General features: G+C 38.6%; 3 protein-coding genes across 3 annotated transcripts in view; 1 reads left to right on the top strand and 2 right to left on the bottom strand.

Moving 5' to 3' along the window:
- Positions 1–1262: 1262 nt before the first annotated feature.
- Positions 1263–7987, bottom strand: slc24a1 (solute carrier family 24 member 1). Its single transcript, XM_014003440.1, has 10 exons — positions 7766–7987; positions 6298–7502; positions 4932–4991; positions 4675–4744; positions 3709–3789; positions 3469–3557; positions 2993–3274; positions 2839–2928; positions 2599–2765; positions 1263–2496 (listed from the first exon to the last, which is right to left on the bottom strand). Exons 2-10 carry the CDS (start codon positions 7339–7341, stop codon positions 2247–2249), a joined length of 2133 nt encoding a protein of 710 aa, XP_013858894.1. The 5' UTR covers positions 7342–7502; positions 7766–7987; the 3' UTR covers positions 1263–2246.
- A 976-nt stretch (positions 7988–8963) lies between these two features.
- On the top strand, positions 8964–15080 carry ints14 (integrator complex subunit 14). Its single transcript, XM_014003656.1, has 11 exons — positions 8964–9252; positions 9803–9910; positions 10547–10702; positions 10802–10920; positions 11007–11149; positions 11235–11327; positions 11621–11765; positions 11873–12006; positions 12218–12336; positions 14404–14469; positions 14543–15080. The coding sequence occupies exons 1-11, from the start codon at positions 9031–9033 to the stop codon at positions 14774–14776; spliced, it is 1539 nt and encodes a 512-aa protein (XP_013859110.1). The 5' UTR covers positions 8964–9030; the 3' UTR covers positions 14777–15080.
- LOC106514402 (very-long-chain (3R)-3-hydroxyacyl-CoA dehydratase) overlaps positions 14896–18729 on the bottom strand; it is a gene marked incomplete in the record, with an annotated part of 5428 nt that continues 1594 nt past the window's right edge. The window contains 6 exon segments of the mRNA XM_014003657.1: positions 14896–15473; positions 15560–15691; positions 15769–15875; positions 16744–16856; positions 16966–17093; positions 17188–17298. Coding sequence (XP_013859111.1) covers positions 15397–15473; positions 15560–15691; positions 15769–15875; positions 16744–16856; positions 16966–17093; positions 17188–17298 — 668 coding nt within the window.

The raw sequence follows: 18729 nt of genomic DNA, 5'->3' as shown, positions 1-18729 counted from the left end.
GTTTTCTTGGTCTACATTTTTAATTTCCTCTACTTATTTAAGATCAGAACCACATGAACACAAACATAGTTTCTGAGCAATTATGAGCTTAAAATATAAACATATATTTCATTTAAAATGAAACTCAAAATCTAGACTCCCTGAAAAAAGACAATTCGTCTAAAATCTAAATCCTCAACATTAGGATGCAGGGTCGTAGGAAGTTTTACGGATATTTTTATGAATATAAATTTAGATCAATAAGTTGAATAGTGACAATACTAAATACTTTTTAAAATAAGTAATATCAAAGTACAGTAGACCTAGTGTATATCAGAAGAGGATTCTCTAACTTTGGTACTGGTATTTTTGACAAATAGCCTAAACATGACAATATTATAGCTAATCTCTGGCTTTTGGTTTTGGTGCAGCCACAGGATTTTTAGTCCACCCAAATAAAACCTTTCCATTGTACTGTAGATGTCAAATTTCATTTTTTAAACAGTGTTCATCAAAAAGAGGAACAATTGTATGTGTTTTTTTTCTCTAACTGTACAGTCAATTTTATTAGTCCTGCAGCTCCCGTTGTAGCAGAGAACAAAATGTAAACGCTGCAACAATTGCTAAAGGTGTCCGTTGTATTTTTATATGAAACATCAGACATGGCAACGCATCAGTGCAGCTTCAGCAGTGGTATAAATAGTTTCTATACAATCATGTCGAACAAGTAAAAAATAAAGCAATTCTATTCTGAAAATACTTTATTTGTTTTTTAAATAGCTTTATTTAAAAGCAGATCATTGACTTTAAAGATCTAATCACACCTCAGATTTACCGGTACCTTAAACTTAATCAATTTAACCTTAAGCTCTTTCATTTAGTTAGTTTGTCCCACATTACAACATCTGAGTCAAATGAGAGAATCAGAAGTGTCATCATTACGCAATACCACCTGTCTCTCCCTGTTTGACTGGCCTGAAGACACATCTTTTCAAATTAGCCCACCGCTGTTAATTCCTATTTTCAATATGTGTCTGTTTTTGTTGTCCACACTTCTATGTTTCTCCCCCACAACCCTAGTGTTCAATTTGTCTACATTACTGTATTTTATTATATGATTGTTCTGTACTCAACATTTCTATGTTTCTCCTGCACTACCCTTATCATTCTATGTATAGTCCTTTCTTTTCTATTGTACAGTGTCCTTGGGTGTCCTGAAAGGCGCTATATAAATAATAATTATTATTATTATTATTATTATTATTATTATTATTATTATTATTATTATTATTATTATTATTATTATTATTATTATTATTATTATTATTATCATGTCAGCAGCTAAAGAACTATGAATTTTTAGGGAAATCTAACAGATCTCTCTGTATTACAAAAATAAAAATGGCTTTTATTTTAAACATCTAGCCATCCTCCTTTATAAGAAAATAGCTGCAAACACCAACTAAATGATAAAAAAAAAAGTCTCCAAAAACCCTGAGATTTTAAAACAACAGTTCAGATCTTTTGATAAGGGGTTCTGTGAAAAGGTTACGAACAATAAACATTTTACCTGTAATAGATAGATGTTTGTATGACTACAATTTGGTGAAAAAGTGTTCAATTTGGAATGGGTAGATGAGCTAGCCTGAGTGGGGACAAAACAAATAGTGTTAGGAGCAACAATTCATTTTGTGAGACCGGATTTGGGTCTTATCATCCACTCGAGACGTTGACTCATCAGTTCAGTCAGAAAAACACTCCAAAATGAAGTCATGAAAACAGCCACCTCCAACAGGTAAAGTCTCTGTCACACTATAATGTTTAGACAACTTCTACCAACTTGTGCCAGTTGGTTTTTTTAAGTTCCATCTTGAACGTAAATGTCTTTAAAATCTTCATAAGCTGGCGTAAGATGTCTAAAACATTATAGTGTTACAGGGCCTTTAGATACGAATTGTTTTAACTTTTCCACCTTAAACATAAGTTGAGTTAAACTCAACCCATGGAGGGACTTAAAACAGGAAGTCCATTCATAATCCTAAACTGAATAAAAGAAAAACAAAGAAGAGTGGTTAGTCTGATGTCAGATTCTGACAGAAAATATAATAAATATTCTGCTAAAATGAGCAACGCTTGCTAGTCATCTTTACCGGTAACCACCGTTTTAATGAGTCCAAAATAAAAGACAAAAGTCATGAAACTTCTTCGTTTTTTTTTCCAGGTGATATTCTTTCACACTCACAGTGTGTCTCGCTGTGTTCCCACTTTCAGATGGAAACAGGGCAGACAATGATGCGGTCCTCGAGCATCACGCTGAGCACCAGGAAGATAAAGTAGAGGAGGAACATGGTGAAACCCAGCACCTTGTTCATCTTCCATTTGCAGGCTGCGATGGAGATGGTGACAAAGAGGAGCATGAGGAAGAGCAACACGATGGCACAGAACAGGCCGTTACTGCTGACAGCGACTGGAGTCAAACCGTGGATGAACGAGAACAGGAGCCATGGGATTGGTAGACTGGCAGCAAGAGAACAGGGAAACAGAAAGGGGGCATCAGTTACTTATGGTATCAGTTGTTTAAGTATTTTGTTTGTGACCAATGAGACTCCAGAGACTCACCCCACAGTGATGTCAAAAATGTTGCTGCCCACGGAGCTGGAAACGGCCATGTCTCCCAGTCCTTTACGAGCCACAATCACGCTGGTTATGAGGTCAGGGATGGAGGTCCCTGCAGCCAGGATAGTCAGGCCCATGATCTCCTCTGAGATACCGATCGTCTCTCCCACCTTACGAGGACAAAACAAAGCTTAAAGCTACAAATAAAAGCTACACTTGAAAAAGCAGGTCAGACTGACTGACCTGATGAGCCCACCACACCATGAGGTAAGAAAAGATAGCAATCCAAAGAATGGAGCCCAGGAAGGTGATCACAAAGAATTTTCTGGATTTCTAAAGAGAAAAATAAAGGTGAAACATAACATACCATCGTTTATATATTTCTGCCTCCTCTTACCTGTTTGCGTACGTCAGGAACTGTGAGCCACAGAGGGAGGACTATGGGCAGCAGGAAGAGGTAGGTGGCTTGTTTGCTCGGTGAGTCAGGCCACTCTAAAGACAGAGGTTCATCTTCTTCAGACTCCTTTTCCTCGTCATCATCTCCATGTTCACTGTCATCGTCACTGTCTTCATCACTGTCATCGTCACTGTCTTCATCACTGTCCTCGTCACTGTCTTCTTCATCGCTGCCTGAACTGTCTAAGCTATCTGACCCACCCTGTTCTGCAGGAACATCGTCCTGAAGTGGAAAACACATCATGATGGACGGAAAGTAAAAGAGCCGAAATAAAACAACAATATCAATATTATTTATAAAAAAATCAAAGCCTGTTACAAACATTAGTGGCTCATTTCTTTGACTCTTACATAGACAGGTATCAAAGACTGACTTCTGGGCTTTTTCAAAGCCCTCTGGACATGGACGGAGAGTACCTTCTTTTCTTCTGTTTGCTCCTTCTTCTCTGTGCTTTTTGCTCCAGCAGCCTCTGGCTCTTTGGGCTCATCAGCTTTACTCCCTTTTTCTGTAATTAAATAAATGCATAACTATAATACCAAAGATTTGTTAAGATACAAAATTATCAGTATAAGCATTGATGAAAAATTGCATTCCAAATAAAAATTATAGATGTAAAAGCTTAAATAGAGACTAATTACGACATTAATTCTTGTTACCTTCAGTTTTGTCCTGGGATCTGGGCTCTGACTTCCGTCTGGCCACACTGGTCAGAGTTTCAGCTTTATCTTTAAATTTCCCTGCAATAAAGACACAAAAAAGCAATTATTACAAACTCATAACCAATAGGAGTGCAGTAATAAGCTAAGCAGCAGTAGTGAGTATTATTTATTTATTTATTTATTTATTTATTTATTTATTTATTTATTTATTTATTTATTTATTTATTTTTAATTTGGTTTGATTTTTGAAGACCATCCCAGGACCCCAAACCTGATGCTTTTGAACTGACGTTGGGGTCCCAAACTGCTACTTTGGGAACCTCAATCTTAGAGCACGTACATGTTTTATCTGGTCCATTTTGGATTGGCTCATTTATATAAAATAATGTTGGTGACAATGATCACTTGTTGCACTGGGAACTCATCAAAAATCAACTGACAGCAGGAAACACAAGAAAACTATTTCAGACAAAATATGTTAAAAATACGTGCTGCAAACGGGCTGCAGAAACATATTGGTATGATTTTTAAACTATCACATAAGACTAACTTTTTTTTTCAGGAGGTGAAAGCTGAACAGAATCAGTCTGCACCACATTGGTTCATTATTAYATCATTATTTATTTATGACTCAAAATGAACCACATTTGATTCCTTTCAATCTAATATATAGAATTAAATGTTATTTTTATATACCAATATCTTCAGTGACTGCAGCAATAATTTCTTTTAAACCTTTTCCTGTTTCACCTCAAACCAGTAAATGAATCTCTCTGTATACGGATGAGGTTTTTATCTGCTTAATATCAATCTGGATTTAGTGAGGCCTTCATGTGGGACACCCAGCTAATCCATTTCACACTGAGATGGATGGGAACATACAGAAAACATTTATGAAAGTAAATTAAAGACACGCATGTTATTAATGATGAGGGTCATAGTTTGCAGAAACACGGTACTCACCCTCTCCTAGAGGGTCCAATGTGTGAATCATGAGCTGGAAGATGGTGGTTCTCATGGTGCTGTTGTGTAAAGANAGTCAGTCAGTTTTACAGATATTGAGCTAAAATTTGGTGTGGTAGTATCTCTATCCCATACTTTGAACAGATCGCACAAGACTGTTTAATATGTGGCATAAATAGCAGGGGGTGATGTGCATTCCTTTGAAGAAGGCTAATTTTATGTTAATTTCTTATTATTAGTATTGTCTTTATTTTTACCTTTAACCGATTCTTGTCCTCTGGAGCAGGAAGGACTTTAGCTTCACCATCCCCATTAGTCTGTGTGCAACAATGTGTTTTTTCAGTAATAATCATTCATTGGCAGAAAAACATAAAGGTATTTTATTTAGGTAGCGTTTAAATATAAATACATATGCTGTGTTTTGCTGTTTCATATTTTGTACTATGTTGTCAGCTAATACATCTCAATGCAAAAAAGAGATTATAATTTGTGAAAAAGACCTACCCTCACCCAACCTTCAGCTTAAATCAAATAAACTGTGATGTGATTACAAAGTMCCATCGAGTAATCACATTATCACTTTGAGGCCTCAGTCTTAGCAGCAGCTCAACAAAAGTTTGGATCGTAACCAACAATTCATCTGTAAAGATACGAGCCTTAACACAGTAAACAAAGTTGAAGAAAAAAGTGTTCATGCTACAGTTTTATTGCACTGTAGGTCCTCAAAGGATTAGTTTGATCAGCTTTACTTTGTACAAACCTCTGCTAGCCWCTAGTTCTAATTTAATTTTATACTTTCTGTTACGCTGACAAATACAGAAAATGATGCCAAGTCGYAAGTGATGACGAAACAAAGCTTTCTAGTTATAATCTGCACTGTGGTTATTTGGTTTCATGTAGCTTTGAATTGGAATGCATTTACGTTAAACCCTTCACACTGGGTAATGATGACCCCACTACACTCCGTATGACCTAAAAGAACTAGAACACAGCTGGAAAAACAAGTTTGGGAAACCATCTTCAGTGTGAAAGTGTGACGCTCACATCTGCCCTGACCAGACTCTATGAATGCACACCAGATCATGTTGCTGCTGCACACCATGCTATGGCCACAGTCTGCACTAAGTTGTACCCATATTCTTGTCATAATCATGGTTATAGAACTTAAAGGCAGTCCTGCTTTAAATTCTTGTTGACCAAGCTACGTTGGTGCGCACTGATCTCTTGGATATGCTGCCACCAAGCTCCTCCAAGCTTCRTTCAAGACCAGTACACCCTGCCACCACAAAAACAAAATACCACAACCTTGCTATAAAAGTTGTCAGCATGCTCAAACCCCTCCCCATCCTACCATGAGAAGCCAACTACATTAATTAAATCTTTAGATCTTACCAAGACTCTGCAAAGACAATCTACTTTCTTGGTTATGTTTATGATGTAGTGGGGTCATCATCCATCATAAAGTGGTCTTAGTGGGTACAAATAAGATTTTAAAAATATTTTAAAATGGCTTACGATCAAGAGAAATATTTATTTCTGTAATATATTTTATATATTATTTAAGACTACTGTCTTAAATGTCTACACATGGAAAAAAAAGAGATGTGTTTCAGGAGCGCTTACCTTTTCAGGTTCTTCCACAGCAATGACTTTCACAAGGCTCTTGTGTTTATGCAACTGGGTTTTGAACGCTTGCTCCAGCTGCACATTATATTTCATAAAGACCACATAAAGAGTGTAACAGCCCACCAGCATCACGCTCTCCCACCACATGATGACATTGTCCAAGAAGAAGATAATCAGCAAGATGAGGTCCAGAATATAGAAAGACACATCTCTAAAAAGTGGCCACCAGGTCAGATGGAGGACCTCCCGAGAAAACAAAGCACACATTCCGATCACAAACAAAATGTTGAAGACGGCTGAACCGACGATGGTGCCGATGCCCACGTTGCTGTGGGCGATGAAGACTCCTATCAAGGAGGTAAACAGCTCAGGTGCAGAACCTCCAGCTGCCATAAAGGTGGCTCCGGCTACATCATCAGAGATGGCTAATTTGTCTGTGATTACCCCAAGTGCTGGCACAAAGAATTCATCACAGACGATTGCAAGAGACACAAACATATACATCATCCCCAAAATGTGGAGGATCACCCATCCTCGTCTGCGATCTTCAATGGAGAAAATATCTTCAGGGTACTCGCCTTTAACTTGCGGGGCTTCACCAGGAGAACCTGGAGGGACTATGGCAACTGAAGGGTCTGGAGCTGGGGTGGGTGTCTCTCCAGGAGGTTCAGGGGCCATGAAGATGCAGTGCACAATAGTCCGGTTTGTGGCTGGCACCTGTGGTGATTCAGTGGTGATGGACGCTTTGGACGGTGTGGTTGTGCCTGTGCCCTGAACCACATGAACTGCTGGCGTTGTCTGATCTGTGAGCTCCAATTCATGGGTTGCAGTGAGAGGTTCCTCCAGCCCTCCTGGCTCTACTGTGGCCTCCTCAACGCCCTCTGTCGAACCTTCTCCAAAATCCTCTCCAATCTGAGGCATTGGCAAAGGCTCATACAGTCGGGCACTGATGGTGAGCTGGTAGAGTGTGCAAAGGAAAACCCCTGAGAGGAGAAACAGGACCCGACTCAGCTGAAGTCGCTTCCTTCTTGTGCAATGCATTCTCTACAGAAGAAGCTTTGCAGGTGGCTAGGTTGAATTAAGCAGCATAAATGGGTTTTGGCAGAGATGAGCTGTCACCCCCAGCTGACCATGGAGTGAAAGAAGTCAGAACGTCTGTGGGGTGATTCATGTCACATCATCAGCTTCCTGGAAAACCCAACCTATTGATAATTTTAAAAAAGACAGTCAGCTTATTGCTTTTATTGACAGTCAAAAACTATTTAGGATGCATTTAGTTATGTAGCTATGATGATGGTTAGTTGTCTGAAATGACTACAAATACAAAGACAAAAATTAAATCTAGAACATAGTAKCTAATGACTTCCCCAAAAAACAAGTTGATATCTCATGTGGTAAGGAGCTACACCYATGTCCTAATCAAATCCAAGGAGAACACTTACAGATTTTACAGATGTAAACTTACCAGTGAATCAATGTCRTACAAAGCCAGCGGTGCACAGCTCCCAGAGTTTGGCAGTTTTCCAGAGTTGGATGTTGTGACACAAACAAAAAATGTTCCCAACGACCAAAGGCTTATGTAGGACACAGAACAGGTCTTCACAATGGATAAGTGTAATACCTAACACCTGARGTCTTCTAAGAGGATTAGGTGCATTGTCTCACTCTCACTTTGTGAGCATACCTCAGCAATGATGATTGTATTGTCTGTACTAAAAAAGGTGCTCATTACAAACAACACTTTTAGCTACAGTTTTGCACATTTGAAACTTTAGCTATGGTTTTGATGTTTTTAACTTTTAGCTATGGTTTTGATGTTTTTAACTTTTAGCTATGGTTTTGGTCAGTTTAGCTGTCAGCAACATAAATGTCGATTTGCAAAGTGCCCCCCCTCATTCTGTGCTCTTATAAAGAAACTCTCCCTGTTTGAAAGKTGTCTGAATAAGATGCAAAAGCTGAAAAACTGTACAATTTAATGAATACATTTCCCCTTAAATTGTTTTATTATTATTRTTGCTTTTGGTGTCTTAGGCTTTGTTAAAACATRAATAAGTAAAATGAGGGGGAGGTAGCTGTCAGTTTGCCAATTTGAGCTTTCAGCTAGAATTTTGGTAATTTTAGCTGTTTTATTGTTCTGTTAACTTGAGCTTTAAGCTATGGTTTTTCTAATTTTAGCAAGCATAAGGTATTACTAATCAAACTAACCAATTTTACCTAGAAAAAGTAGCACTAGGGTTAAATTAAATATGCTTACAAAAGTATTTGGTTACCTTTTTTTTTTAAAACTTTACCATAATGATTTTTTGTACATTTGTTTAAACACATAGGAACTATATATTCACGATTAAGTTGTTACACGGACAGAAGTGYTGGTGCACCTACAACGTAGCGGTGGATAGACACTTCACTTTTGCGTCTTTGTCGTTGTTTAGTGTTTAATATATTACTTTTGTATTGTAATCAACAATTGCTCTAATACTTTGTTGCATACCTTAGACAAATAGCAATCGGAACGTATCTTCAGTTTGTTTTTCGTTCATTTCGTTGCAGAATGCTAACTAACTAGCCAACATTAGCCTCCTAGTATTAACGTCTTTTCTGGYGTTGTTTGTCAGCTGATGATCAACAGCGACGACCTTCTTTAAACAAATAGTGGTAGTAACAAACTGGGGTCTCTTTGGGGACCGGTAAATACATWGTGTCGTAAGTGGACACCAGCGGTGAAGCATCATGCCGACAGTGGTGCTAATGGACGTGTCCCTGTCCATGACACGGCCGGTGTCTCTGGATGGCAGCGAGGAGTTTCAGAGGAAGAACCTGGCCGTACATGGACTCAACATGTTATTTGAACACATGGCCTCCAACTATCGTTTGGAGTTCACAGCACTGATGGCCTTTTCCTCCCTCTGGGAGCTACTGGTCCCTTTCAATAGGGATTACAATGCCTTACAGGTAAAGTTAAGAAGTGTTGAATTTGCTCTCAGTCTCAACATCTTCAGTTCTGYCTCCTGTCTTTATGTCAGTGTCACGGTCACTATTTTCTTAACCTTTCCTTTGACTTTTGCTGCCACCTTTTTGTCACAAATATAGTTTTTGGTAAAGTGAAGTACATTATGAATCTGTAATGTGTGTGAATTATATGTTAATTGTCTATGTGGATACCAGTGAGCGACAGCCGGAAACAAATTCCTTGTGTGTGTCAACATACTTGGCCAATAAACCTGATTCTGATTCTGAAATCACTTTTCTTCATACTTCCTGGTCTCTCTTCTTCACTTCTTTACCGCACTCTGTTTTCCTGGACAATCGACTTGAAGCACTGTCTTGAAGTCCTGCACTGTTGGGGACCTCTGCTCCTCTTCCACATGTTCTCACCACAGATCACAATGCCAGCTGCAGAAAATGAGTGTAGCTTATTTCCTACATTTAGCTGAGAAGTTAAAATAAAAGGAAATTTCATAGTAAAAGTCAGGGGTTTTCTAATGTTTTYTTTTTCTTTCAGGACGCACTCAGCAACCTGGAAGATTATGATAAGACGTGTATTGAATCAGCTCTGCATGGAGTCAGTAATGTAGTTCAGCAGGAGTGGGGAAGTGCCTGTCCCTGTCAGGTAATCTGGCAAAGCCTTTTTTTTTTTGCACCTATGAATTTGTTTTTAAATAATAAATTGTTGTTTGGATCAAAAGACAAAGGAAATGTCAACTATTTGTGCATATTTAGTACAACACAGAGGGATGTTCAGTGTGCTTATGAAAAAGTTATTTACTTATTTATCCATAATTCTATCAAATTTGATTTACTCAGACTTGGAGTTATTTCACGTTATACTTTTTCAGAGCATAATTTTAATAATCAACTCAGAAAAGAGTTTTTGAGTTTAGTAAAAAAAATAGGTAAAATCAGAAAACACATTTGTGCATAAGTTCTGTTTTATTCTTATTTTTGCAGCCTTTAAATATCTCAAGTTCACCTGTTCATAAAATGGTACTTAAAAATACAAACTAGTTCCACTTCCTACAGGTACAGCTCCAACAAACTCACAGATACTTATTGTCTAAAAATACATCAAACATGATTATTTATCCAGCAGGCAAATTAAATGTACACTTTTATCATAACTCTTAACAGTTTTAATGCAGATATTGATGCAGATTGAGCTAAAATAGACTTTTTTTTTCACAGCAAAGGGTTTGATTTATTTTTCTTCCACCACTCATGGTATGTACGTCCCTTGTTTGTCCTCTAGGTGGTGCTGGTTACTGACGGATCTCTCGGTATTGGAAAAGGTTCCCTRCGTCACTCACTCCAAAACCTGAAGCAGCGTGGAGATGACAAGAAGTTCCCACTTCCTTTTCCCTTCCCCACCAAAATGTATATCATGTGTATAGCCAACGCAGAGGAGGTACTGAGTTGTCCGTTGTTGTTGGTTAATCTCCATTTACATGCACCTTAAAGTTATTACGCTGCTACAAGAACTGCTCCTTGTCTCGTGCAATGGCAGTTACAGATGACTGATGCCATGGAAAACTTAGAGGAGCTACTTCGTCTGAGTGGGGGGGATGGGCAGATCTTCACCGTGGACGGACCCCTTTGCATGAAGACCGTACAAGCCATGTTTGGGTGAGATAGAAAGAAMATAACTGATTTATGTTGTGTGTTCAGTGTGCCCCAGTTAGGTTATRTTGTTTGTTTTACGTCTCTTCCAGCTCGTTGATTGATTATGCGTACTCCCCCTTCCACGCGGTGCTGCATTGTGGGAATTTGTCATCCGACGTTCAGGTTTTCCCTCGCCCTGAGCCTGTCGTAATGGATGAAGAGGTGGAACCCATTCCCCGGACAGTCAACACAGGTACTGATCCGGCTGTGCACCTTTTTTCCTCAGAGAATGATTTAAGCGATAAGAAGGCAACCTTCGTTCACTTCTGTTGTTTCAGATCTTGAAATTGTGGGTTTCATTGAAATTGCGGACATTTCCAGTCCTCCTGTAATATCCAGACACTTGGTCCTTCCTATTGCTGTAAATAAAGGTTTGTTTTAAAGCTTTACCTCMTAACATGACATATTTATTTCTATTTTAAATATTTTTTTTATTTTGTTTTCACTAAAAAGCACAATCCAACAAAATGATGGTTATCAGGCAATGTCCTGCTTTTTGTCTCATAAAGGTGGGGTGGAGGGGGTTGTTGCCAGAACAGGTTGTAGAAAATAAAAGAAAAGAGAAAAAAATACACAAGAGATGAACATCWTTTGAACAATGTAGAAAAAAACCATTATGAAGCTTTTTGTTTTATCAGAGTTGAATATCTGTGCTTGATTTCAGATGTGGATGAAGTTGGCACAGGAACTACAGATGAGCTCGAGGAGGAACCTTCTGCCAGTCAGATGGCCGGCAAAAGCCCCAACTTCTGTGTTCTTTTACATGGAAGTCTGAAGGTTGAGGGGATGGTGGCGCTGGTTCAGCTGGGGTGAGATAAAACAGGACACCTTACTGTTGATAAATTCTGAGTCCTGGTACATTTAACTGCAGATTTCGTTTGAAGACAAGTGGCTAATTTTAGTGTCTTGGTCCCAGGCCAGAGTGGTACGGGATGTTGTACTCTCAGGCAGACAGTAAGAAGAAGTCCAACCTGATGATGTCTCTGTTTGAACCTGGTTCAGAGCCTCTGCCTTGGCTGGGCAAGATCTCACATTTAGGACCAATTTCAGGTAAAGTTTCAGCTCATTAACGCCAGGGTGACATTTTTAAGTAATGTGCAACTTTTYGTTTAAATTATGACAGTTAATGATTGTGTTTTCCTGTCGACCTCTGTGTGTACTTCAGCAAACTGTGAATGATTTCCCGCCCTTCTGCTTTGTTTACAATAAGTGGCACTGCTTTATGTCATGCTGATGTTCTGTCTCCTTTCTGGTATTTTAGAGGCWGCTGAAAATCCCTACGGAGAGGATGACAGCAAAAGTCCCTTTCCTGTGCAGCCACAGGTCAAACGAAGCTACGCCCAGAATGTCACTGTGTGGATTAAAGCCAGTGGACTGCAGGTGAAGAAAAATCCATTCACTTTGGAAATCTTGAACCAATCCTTATTTGATTTATTTTGTGTGTAGTTTAAGGTTCAGTCTGTTTGTTTCCAGGTTTGATTTACACAGTATTTACAAAATACTATCATAATACAACAGCACACTTTGATATACTTCTCCAGGGTGGGCACAGCTAACCAAAAAGTTTCACTAATCCACTAAACATGAATTTTAGCTCCACTAATGCTAAACCACTTAACTGATTAAAAAATAATAAAATTGTGGAAGCTAACCGCTAAGACAACTATCGCTCATTCTGAGTCGCACGTCCTCAACTTATTCCAGTTAAAAACAGGTGAGACGGAGAATATTATTTTTGTGTTCCCTTGCAATAGTTTTTGATTAAATAAGCAGGATGTGTCATCACAAGTTGGGGGAATTGATGGTGATACTGCGTGGCTGCATAGAGTAAAAATACCTGCATATTACATAAAACTCCATGTGTGGCTGTTATATGTTCATTCTGAAGCTGAATTAAAGTAGTAGGCTAACTCCCATATAATGGTGAGCACGTGAACTTGTTAAAAGGGCAATTTTATGTGTTTCTCAGGCATATATTTAAGTTTCTCAGGCATATATTTAAGTTCTTCATCAAAATAAAGTATTTATGTCACCTTTAGTTGGTATTAAAATGCTGCTTTTATGTTTAAATAGAAAATAAACTTATCTTCTCATCACTTCCTCTTCTAAACACCTTGAAATTGGCCTCTGTCTCTTTAAGAACCTCCTTCCACTTCTGTCCCGCCCATTTCAACACGTGGGGAGGTGATATGGAATCTCAGTGTAGTTTACTTGGCATCTGAAAACACATTTCCTCAAAGGTATTTTGAATCTGAAAAGGATTGTGCTGAGAAGTAGTACTGGGAGCTCAGCAGATAGTTTCAGTTTCACCAGTTGTTTGCTTTGTTGCAGCCGAGAGCCTGCAGGAGTCACGGGCGGGGTGGGGAGGTGTGTTCCGTGATGAGGAAGCTCAATTCGGAGTCACAGCCCAGAGGAGGAGCTGGTTCCAAAAGGCGGTTCTAGTCCCATACTGTCGTTTTTGCTCCCCTGCCTGGCTGTCTCAGGACGGCACAGGATTTCTCAAACATGCTTGAATGAGTCAAAACAAGACTCAGGGCATGTTTTTGATGAGAGGATAACATTATAACATGATATAAAGCTAAAAAAAAAGTTGATTTTACATTATATAGCCCTTTTAATAAACTGGCAGGCACAACTGTAATAAATGACTTTGCGAGGGAACCCAAAAAGTATTGCATGAGAACGTAAAAAATAAATACATTTCTCCACGTCCCCTTGCGTGCTCTGTATGATGCAAACCTGTTGTTAGTTTTTATTGGTTTAATTTGAAGGTGGGTGAACTCATCTGTGGCAAATCAGCCATTCCAAACCAGTTACAGCTCTGGTCAACTTCTAATACTGCTACTAGTTCTGCTTTCAGAATAAAAGCATTTATTTGATMGACTTTGMATTTTTATGGTAAATCCTGGTCGAAATTAGTCAAACAGTGAATARCAAAAACTTTSTCTACTATATTTTATATGTACTCAGTTTTTGTGTTCGTTATTTAAATATTGTTAAAAAAAATTTTTTTTGATGCTCTTAGTTTGAAGTTTAGCTGCTAAAGATGCTACATGCTACACACAGACAAGCATTGCTTGTAAGAGAGGATAGTTTTTTGTTTAATTGGGAATAAATAGCATAAAAACAGAAGTTTTACACTTGGGAATTTTTTAGTGAACTTAAAATTAGTGGAACCTAATTTAGCGGAAGCTAATTGGTCTGCTAACACTCGCTAAAGTTAGCTAATTTGTTAAATGAGAAGCTAGTTCCGCTAACCGTGCCCACCTCTGTATTTTTCCAACCACGCAATGAGCTGAACCTTTATGGCAAGGGAGATGTAAAAGCGAAACTTTAGTTGTGTGCTCAGTTTGAGATTTTTGTAAAGATTTTCCTAAGCCCCACAGGTTGTGTTTGAAGTGAGTACTGGTCAAAAGCAYGCTTGAGTCATTTCCTGTCTTTGTACAGACTGATGTCCAGAAGATCCTGAGGAACGCAAGAAAATTACCTGATAAAACTCAGACTTTTTATAAAGTAAGTTTAACTGAAGTTCTAAGACTTAAAAGTAAATGTTTTAAACATTTCGGCCTAATGTTTCTTCTCTCAGGAGCTGAACCGACTGCGGAAAGCTGCTCTGGCTTTTGGTTTCTGGGAGCTCCTGAAGGGAGTGGCTGAACTTCTGGAGAGGGAGTGCACTCTGCTGCCAGACTCGGCCCACCCTGACGCTGCTTTCCAGCTCTCCCAYGCCGCTCATCAGCTCAAACTAGCCAGCTCCGGCGACTCCCAGTACGCTGCTTTTGAGCACAACATTCAACCCATGCATACAGACTTTTCAAGCTGATCCAACTCTTGTGAATGAGTTGTAAAAAAAAATTGAACTGATATGGGACGGTTCAGGTGCATCCAGAAGGTGGTTTAGARAACCAGTTTCTGGAAAATGAAGACATTAGCCTGTGTACATATTTTTTACATTTTTAATTTTCATTCCAAGACATAAATTGCTCAACAAACTGTATAAATCATCAGAATAAGAAGATGAGACTGCACTGTTTTTGATGAGCCTAACGGCGCATATGATTTGAGCCCAGCAGTTTTTGTAATTGGTCAAAAAAAAAAGATTAAAACCATAAAATTGTTACAGATAATTGTTCTGCCATTCATACATCAATGACAGCGAGGTCTTCCTAACAAGAATCCAAAAAATACAGTATCACGTTTTTGTCAAATGTTCTGACAAGTTTTCAATATTCTRCAGGAGAAATTAACATCTCCGTCCAGCCAATTACACTTTTTCATTTGTTTGGAAGATAAAGGAAAGCATTTTAGTAAGATTAAACAGGATGTGAAAAAGAAAACATCATAAGGAAAGCAATCGGTCGACAGAAGCGAGTTTTAAGAACATAATGCTCTTTATAAAAGTGTCCTGAATTAAGCAGGCAGCAGAGGCATTGGTGCTTCGTTTTAATTTGCTTTCTTATTTTTGGTGCGAAAACGCCTCTTCCTCTGCTTGTAGAGGTGACGAAAGTTGATAAAAAGTCCTGAAGAGGAAAAAAAAAAAACAGATTGATATCAGTAATAAAAAACATGAGCACAACTGCCTAGATGAGCTGATCTGCTGACTCACCCAAAAACATGAGGACTAGATAGACGTGCAGGATGTAAGAGAAGCTGACCGAGGTACCGATGGCTCTTGGCAGAGGAATGCTGAAGAGTTGGGTTTTGTCAAATATGGGAATGGACTGGATCACAGCAACGGCTACATGAGATGGAAAACATAAGTTATTTATTACGTGATAGTAAATATTAGTGATTTAAATCAACAAACTAGCTCACCTTCAGCTAAAACACCTAACGGATACAGAGGGATCCAGATCGTGTATCGCAGCCAAGTCAAGGTTTTCCACTCTGTATTGAAACATGCCAGCATGTAAAAGGGATACCTGAAAACAGAGGATTATGTTGGTTAAAAGCCAAATAAAATAACAGGATATTCATCAGCTAGCCCTACATTTGCATTAAGGCTGGGCGACAAAGCAATAATGTCTGATAGACTGTTGATAATTTAACTGAACTCCAATTCAGAACCGCATGGCTTTCTGGGGGATGTAGGCATGGGAAAGGCTTTAGCTGCTCCACCTTTCACGGACCAGTTAAGCAAGGATGGTGGCATTGACTAACTCAGTCTTTGGAGTGCTAGCAACAACCTGTGGAGTTACATGAAGAGTAGAAGTTTCATGTTTCRCCACCGTGCCTCATATCTACTTAGAAAAAAGAAAAACAGTTCGCACAGGTGCTTAAAATCCTTGAAAATGCAAATTGATTGAAGGATGGATCGAGCCAGGGTTTTATATCATCTATTTACTGAAAAATGCTTGAAAAGTACTTGAATTTTACTGTGGGGAAAGTGTACGAATCCTGAAAAAAGAATGAGGTGGAGAGTGAAAGAAGAAAATACGTGCTACAGCTCGAGAGGAAATTGTGGCTAAAGGAGGAAAAGCCATGTCACCGGTTTAGCAGAATTAATCCTACATAATAATTACATACATACATTATTAATCCTTATTTCAAATAGGTAAAACAAAAACGAAAAAAAAAATCTAATATCGTGACATTTTTTAGCCACAACAATACATCTTTATAATGAATGACCTGCTAGTAGTGATGATCAACGATGACAAAATATGTGAGTGCTGCTTGGGAAATTTTAAACCATTCTTGTTATTGACACATTTACTCCCTTTATTGTGTTTATATCAATATATCTGCTGCATATAAAAGACGCTGGTTTATGACACTACTGATGTGCACCTGAAAATCTCTATGGCGCTCCACAGATAAAAAACGAAGAACACGACTGGACGATGATGCATTTCTTCCAAACTACCAAAAATTATGAAGAGGATAAAATTCCTTCCAACCACCTACAAAAAGAAAAAAAAAACAAAACATTGAAGCAGAGAGGCACGAAGACAACAGTTTAGTTCTTTGTCCAGACTTTGGATGCAGAATTTTCCTCTAAATGACCATCACCTGTATTAGAGTGGGAATAACAGCTGTCCGCACGAAGCCAAAGGCAGCATTCAGGACTTCCACACATGTCAGGATCTGGCAGAAGAACATCATGTCTGATATCGTGTGGAATGTGTCGTAGAGCGAATCTGAAAATACAAGTCAGTATTTTATATGAGACGTCTGCTACCTTGTTGTAAAATGTTAAAGACAACGTAAAGCTACACTACTATTATTTCTTACCTTGGCCAAATATGAAGAGGCGCACAGTCATGTTGACAAAGATCCATGAAAACCCAAGAAACTGCACCAGGTTATAAATGAACAAAAATCCTGTTTTCAGGCTGACAAACCCTGAAACAATTGAAAGCGTGATGAAATATTAGCTGATCTGGGTTAAAAACAATAAACACATCTCTTCAGGACATTAAATGTTTTTAATAGTAACTTAATGACATTCTGAAACCTTTTAATAGCACATACAACCCCCGGCAAAAAGTATGGAATCACCAGTCTTGGATGAGCACTCATTCAGACATTTCATTCTGTAAAACAAACTCAGATCAAAAACATGATACAATAATAAGGTCATTCCAAAGTGCAACTTGTTGGCTTTCAGGAACACTCAAAGAAATGAAGAGAAAACGTTGTGGAAGTCAGTGAATGTTACTTTTATTGACCAAGCACAGGGAAAAAAATATGGAATCACTCAATTCTGAGGAAAATGTATGGAATCACTCAAACTGGAGGTAGAAAATAAGGACACGCCCAGTCAATTTCCTTTCTCTAAATGGACACCTGGCTCAGATTAGATCTGCTCGTTAGTCTGCAGTTAAAAACACCTGCAGTCATGACACCTTGGAGGGCTGCTGGACGAAGTGGAGTGGCARGAACCATGGCTCCAACAAGAGAAATGTCTCTTGAAACAAAAGAGAGGATTGTGAAACTTCTTGAAGAAGGTAACTCTTCATGCATGGTTGCTAGAGATGTGGGCTGTTCACAGTCAGCTGTATCCAAGATATGAACCAAATACAAACAGCATGAAATGGTTGTTAAAGCCAAGCGTACTGGTAGACCAAGAAAGACATCAAAGTGTCAAGACAAACAACTTGTCTTGAAAACCGAAAAAGTACAACTAAACAGATGAAGCATAAATGGGAGGAAGCTGGAGCCAATGTTTGCGACAGAACCGTAAGAAATCACCTGAAGGAAATGGGATTTCAATACAGGAAAGCTAAAAGAAAACCATCATTGACACCTAAACAAAAAAGAACAAGACTGCAATGGGCTAAGCAGAGGCAATCATGAACTGTGGATGACTGGATGAAAGTTATCTTCAGTGATGAGACAAGAATCTGCATTGGACAAGGTGGTGATGCTGGAACTTTTGTTTGGTGCCGTTCCAGTGAGATTTATGAAGAGGACTGCCTGAAGAAAATAAACCAATGTCCCCAGTCCTTGATAATGTGGGGCTGCATGTCAGGCAAAGGCACTGGGGAGATGACTGTGAATCATTCTTCTATCAATGCACAAGTTTACATTGACATTTTGGACAGTTTTCTCATCCCTTCAACTGAACAGATGTTTGGAGGTGATGAAATAATTTTCCAAGATGACAATGCATCGTGCCATAGGGCATTTAGTATTGTTTTGTAAATTATGTTTCGTTTGAATATATTCTGGGTCGAAAAGGGGCAGACATAAGATTTATTCTTCTTCTGCTACCTTTCATTTTATTTTGATTTGTATATTTTTTGGTTTATTTTTTATTATTGTATATAGTAT

The sequence above is a fragment of the Austrofundulus limnaeus genome, unplaced genomic scaffold, assembly GCF_001266775.1.
Source record: "Austrofundulus limnaeus strain Quisiro unplaced genomic scaffold, Austrofundulus_limnaeus-1.0 Scaffold19, whole genome shotgun sequence".
Taxonomy (NCBI): domain Eukaryota; kingdom Metazoa; phylum Chordata; class Actinopteri; order Cyprinodontiformes; family Rivulidae; genus Austrofundulus; species Austrofundulus limnaeus.
This window is presented reverse-complemented; position numbering and strand designations above follow the sequence as displayed.

Excerpts from the sequence above, each read along its gene's own strand:
- slc24a1 (XM_014003440.1), bottom strand. The coding sequence starts at position 7,341 with ATGCATTGCACAAGAAGGAAGCGACTTCAGCTGAGTCGGGTCCTGTTT. Across the intron at positions 3,275-3,468 it reads AGCAAACAGAAGAAAAGAAG|GACGATGTTCCTGCAGAACA; the intron begins GTACTCTCCGTC and ends TTTCCACTTCAG. Across the intron at positions 2,497-2,598 it reads ATTTTTGACATCACTGTGGG|TCTACCAATCCCATGGCTCC; the intron begins GTGAGTCTCTGG and ends TCTTGCTGCCAG.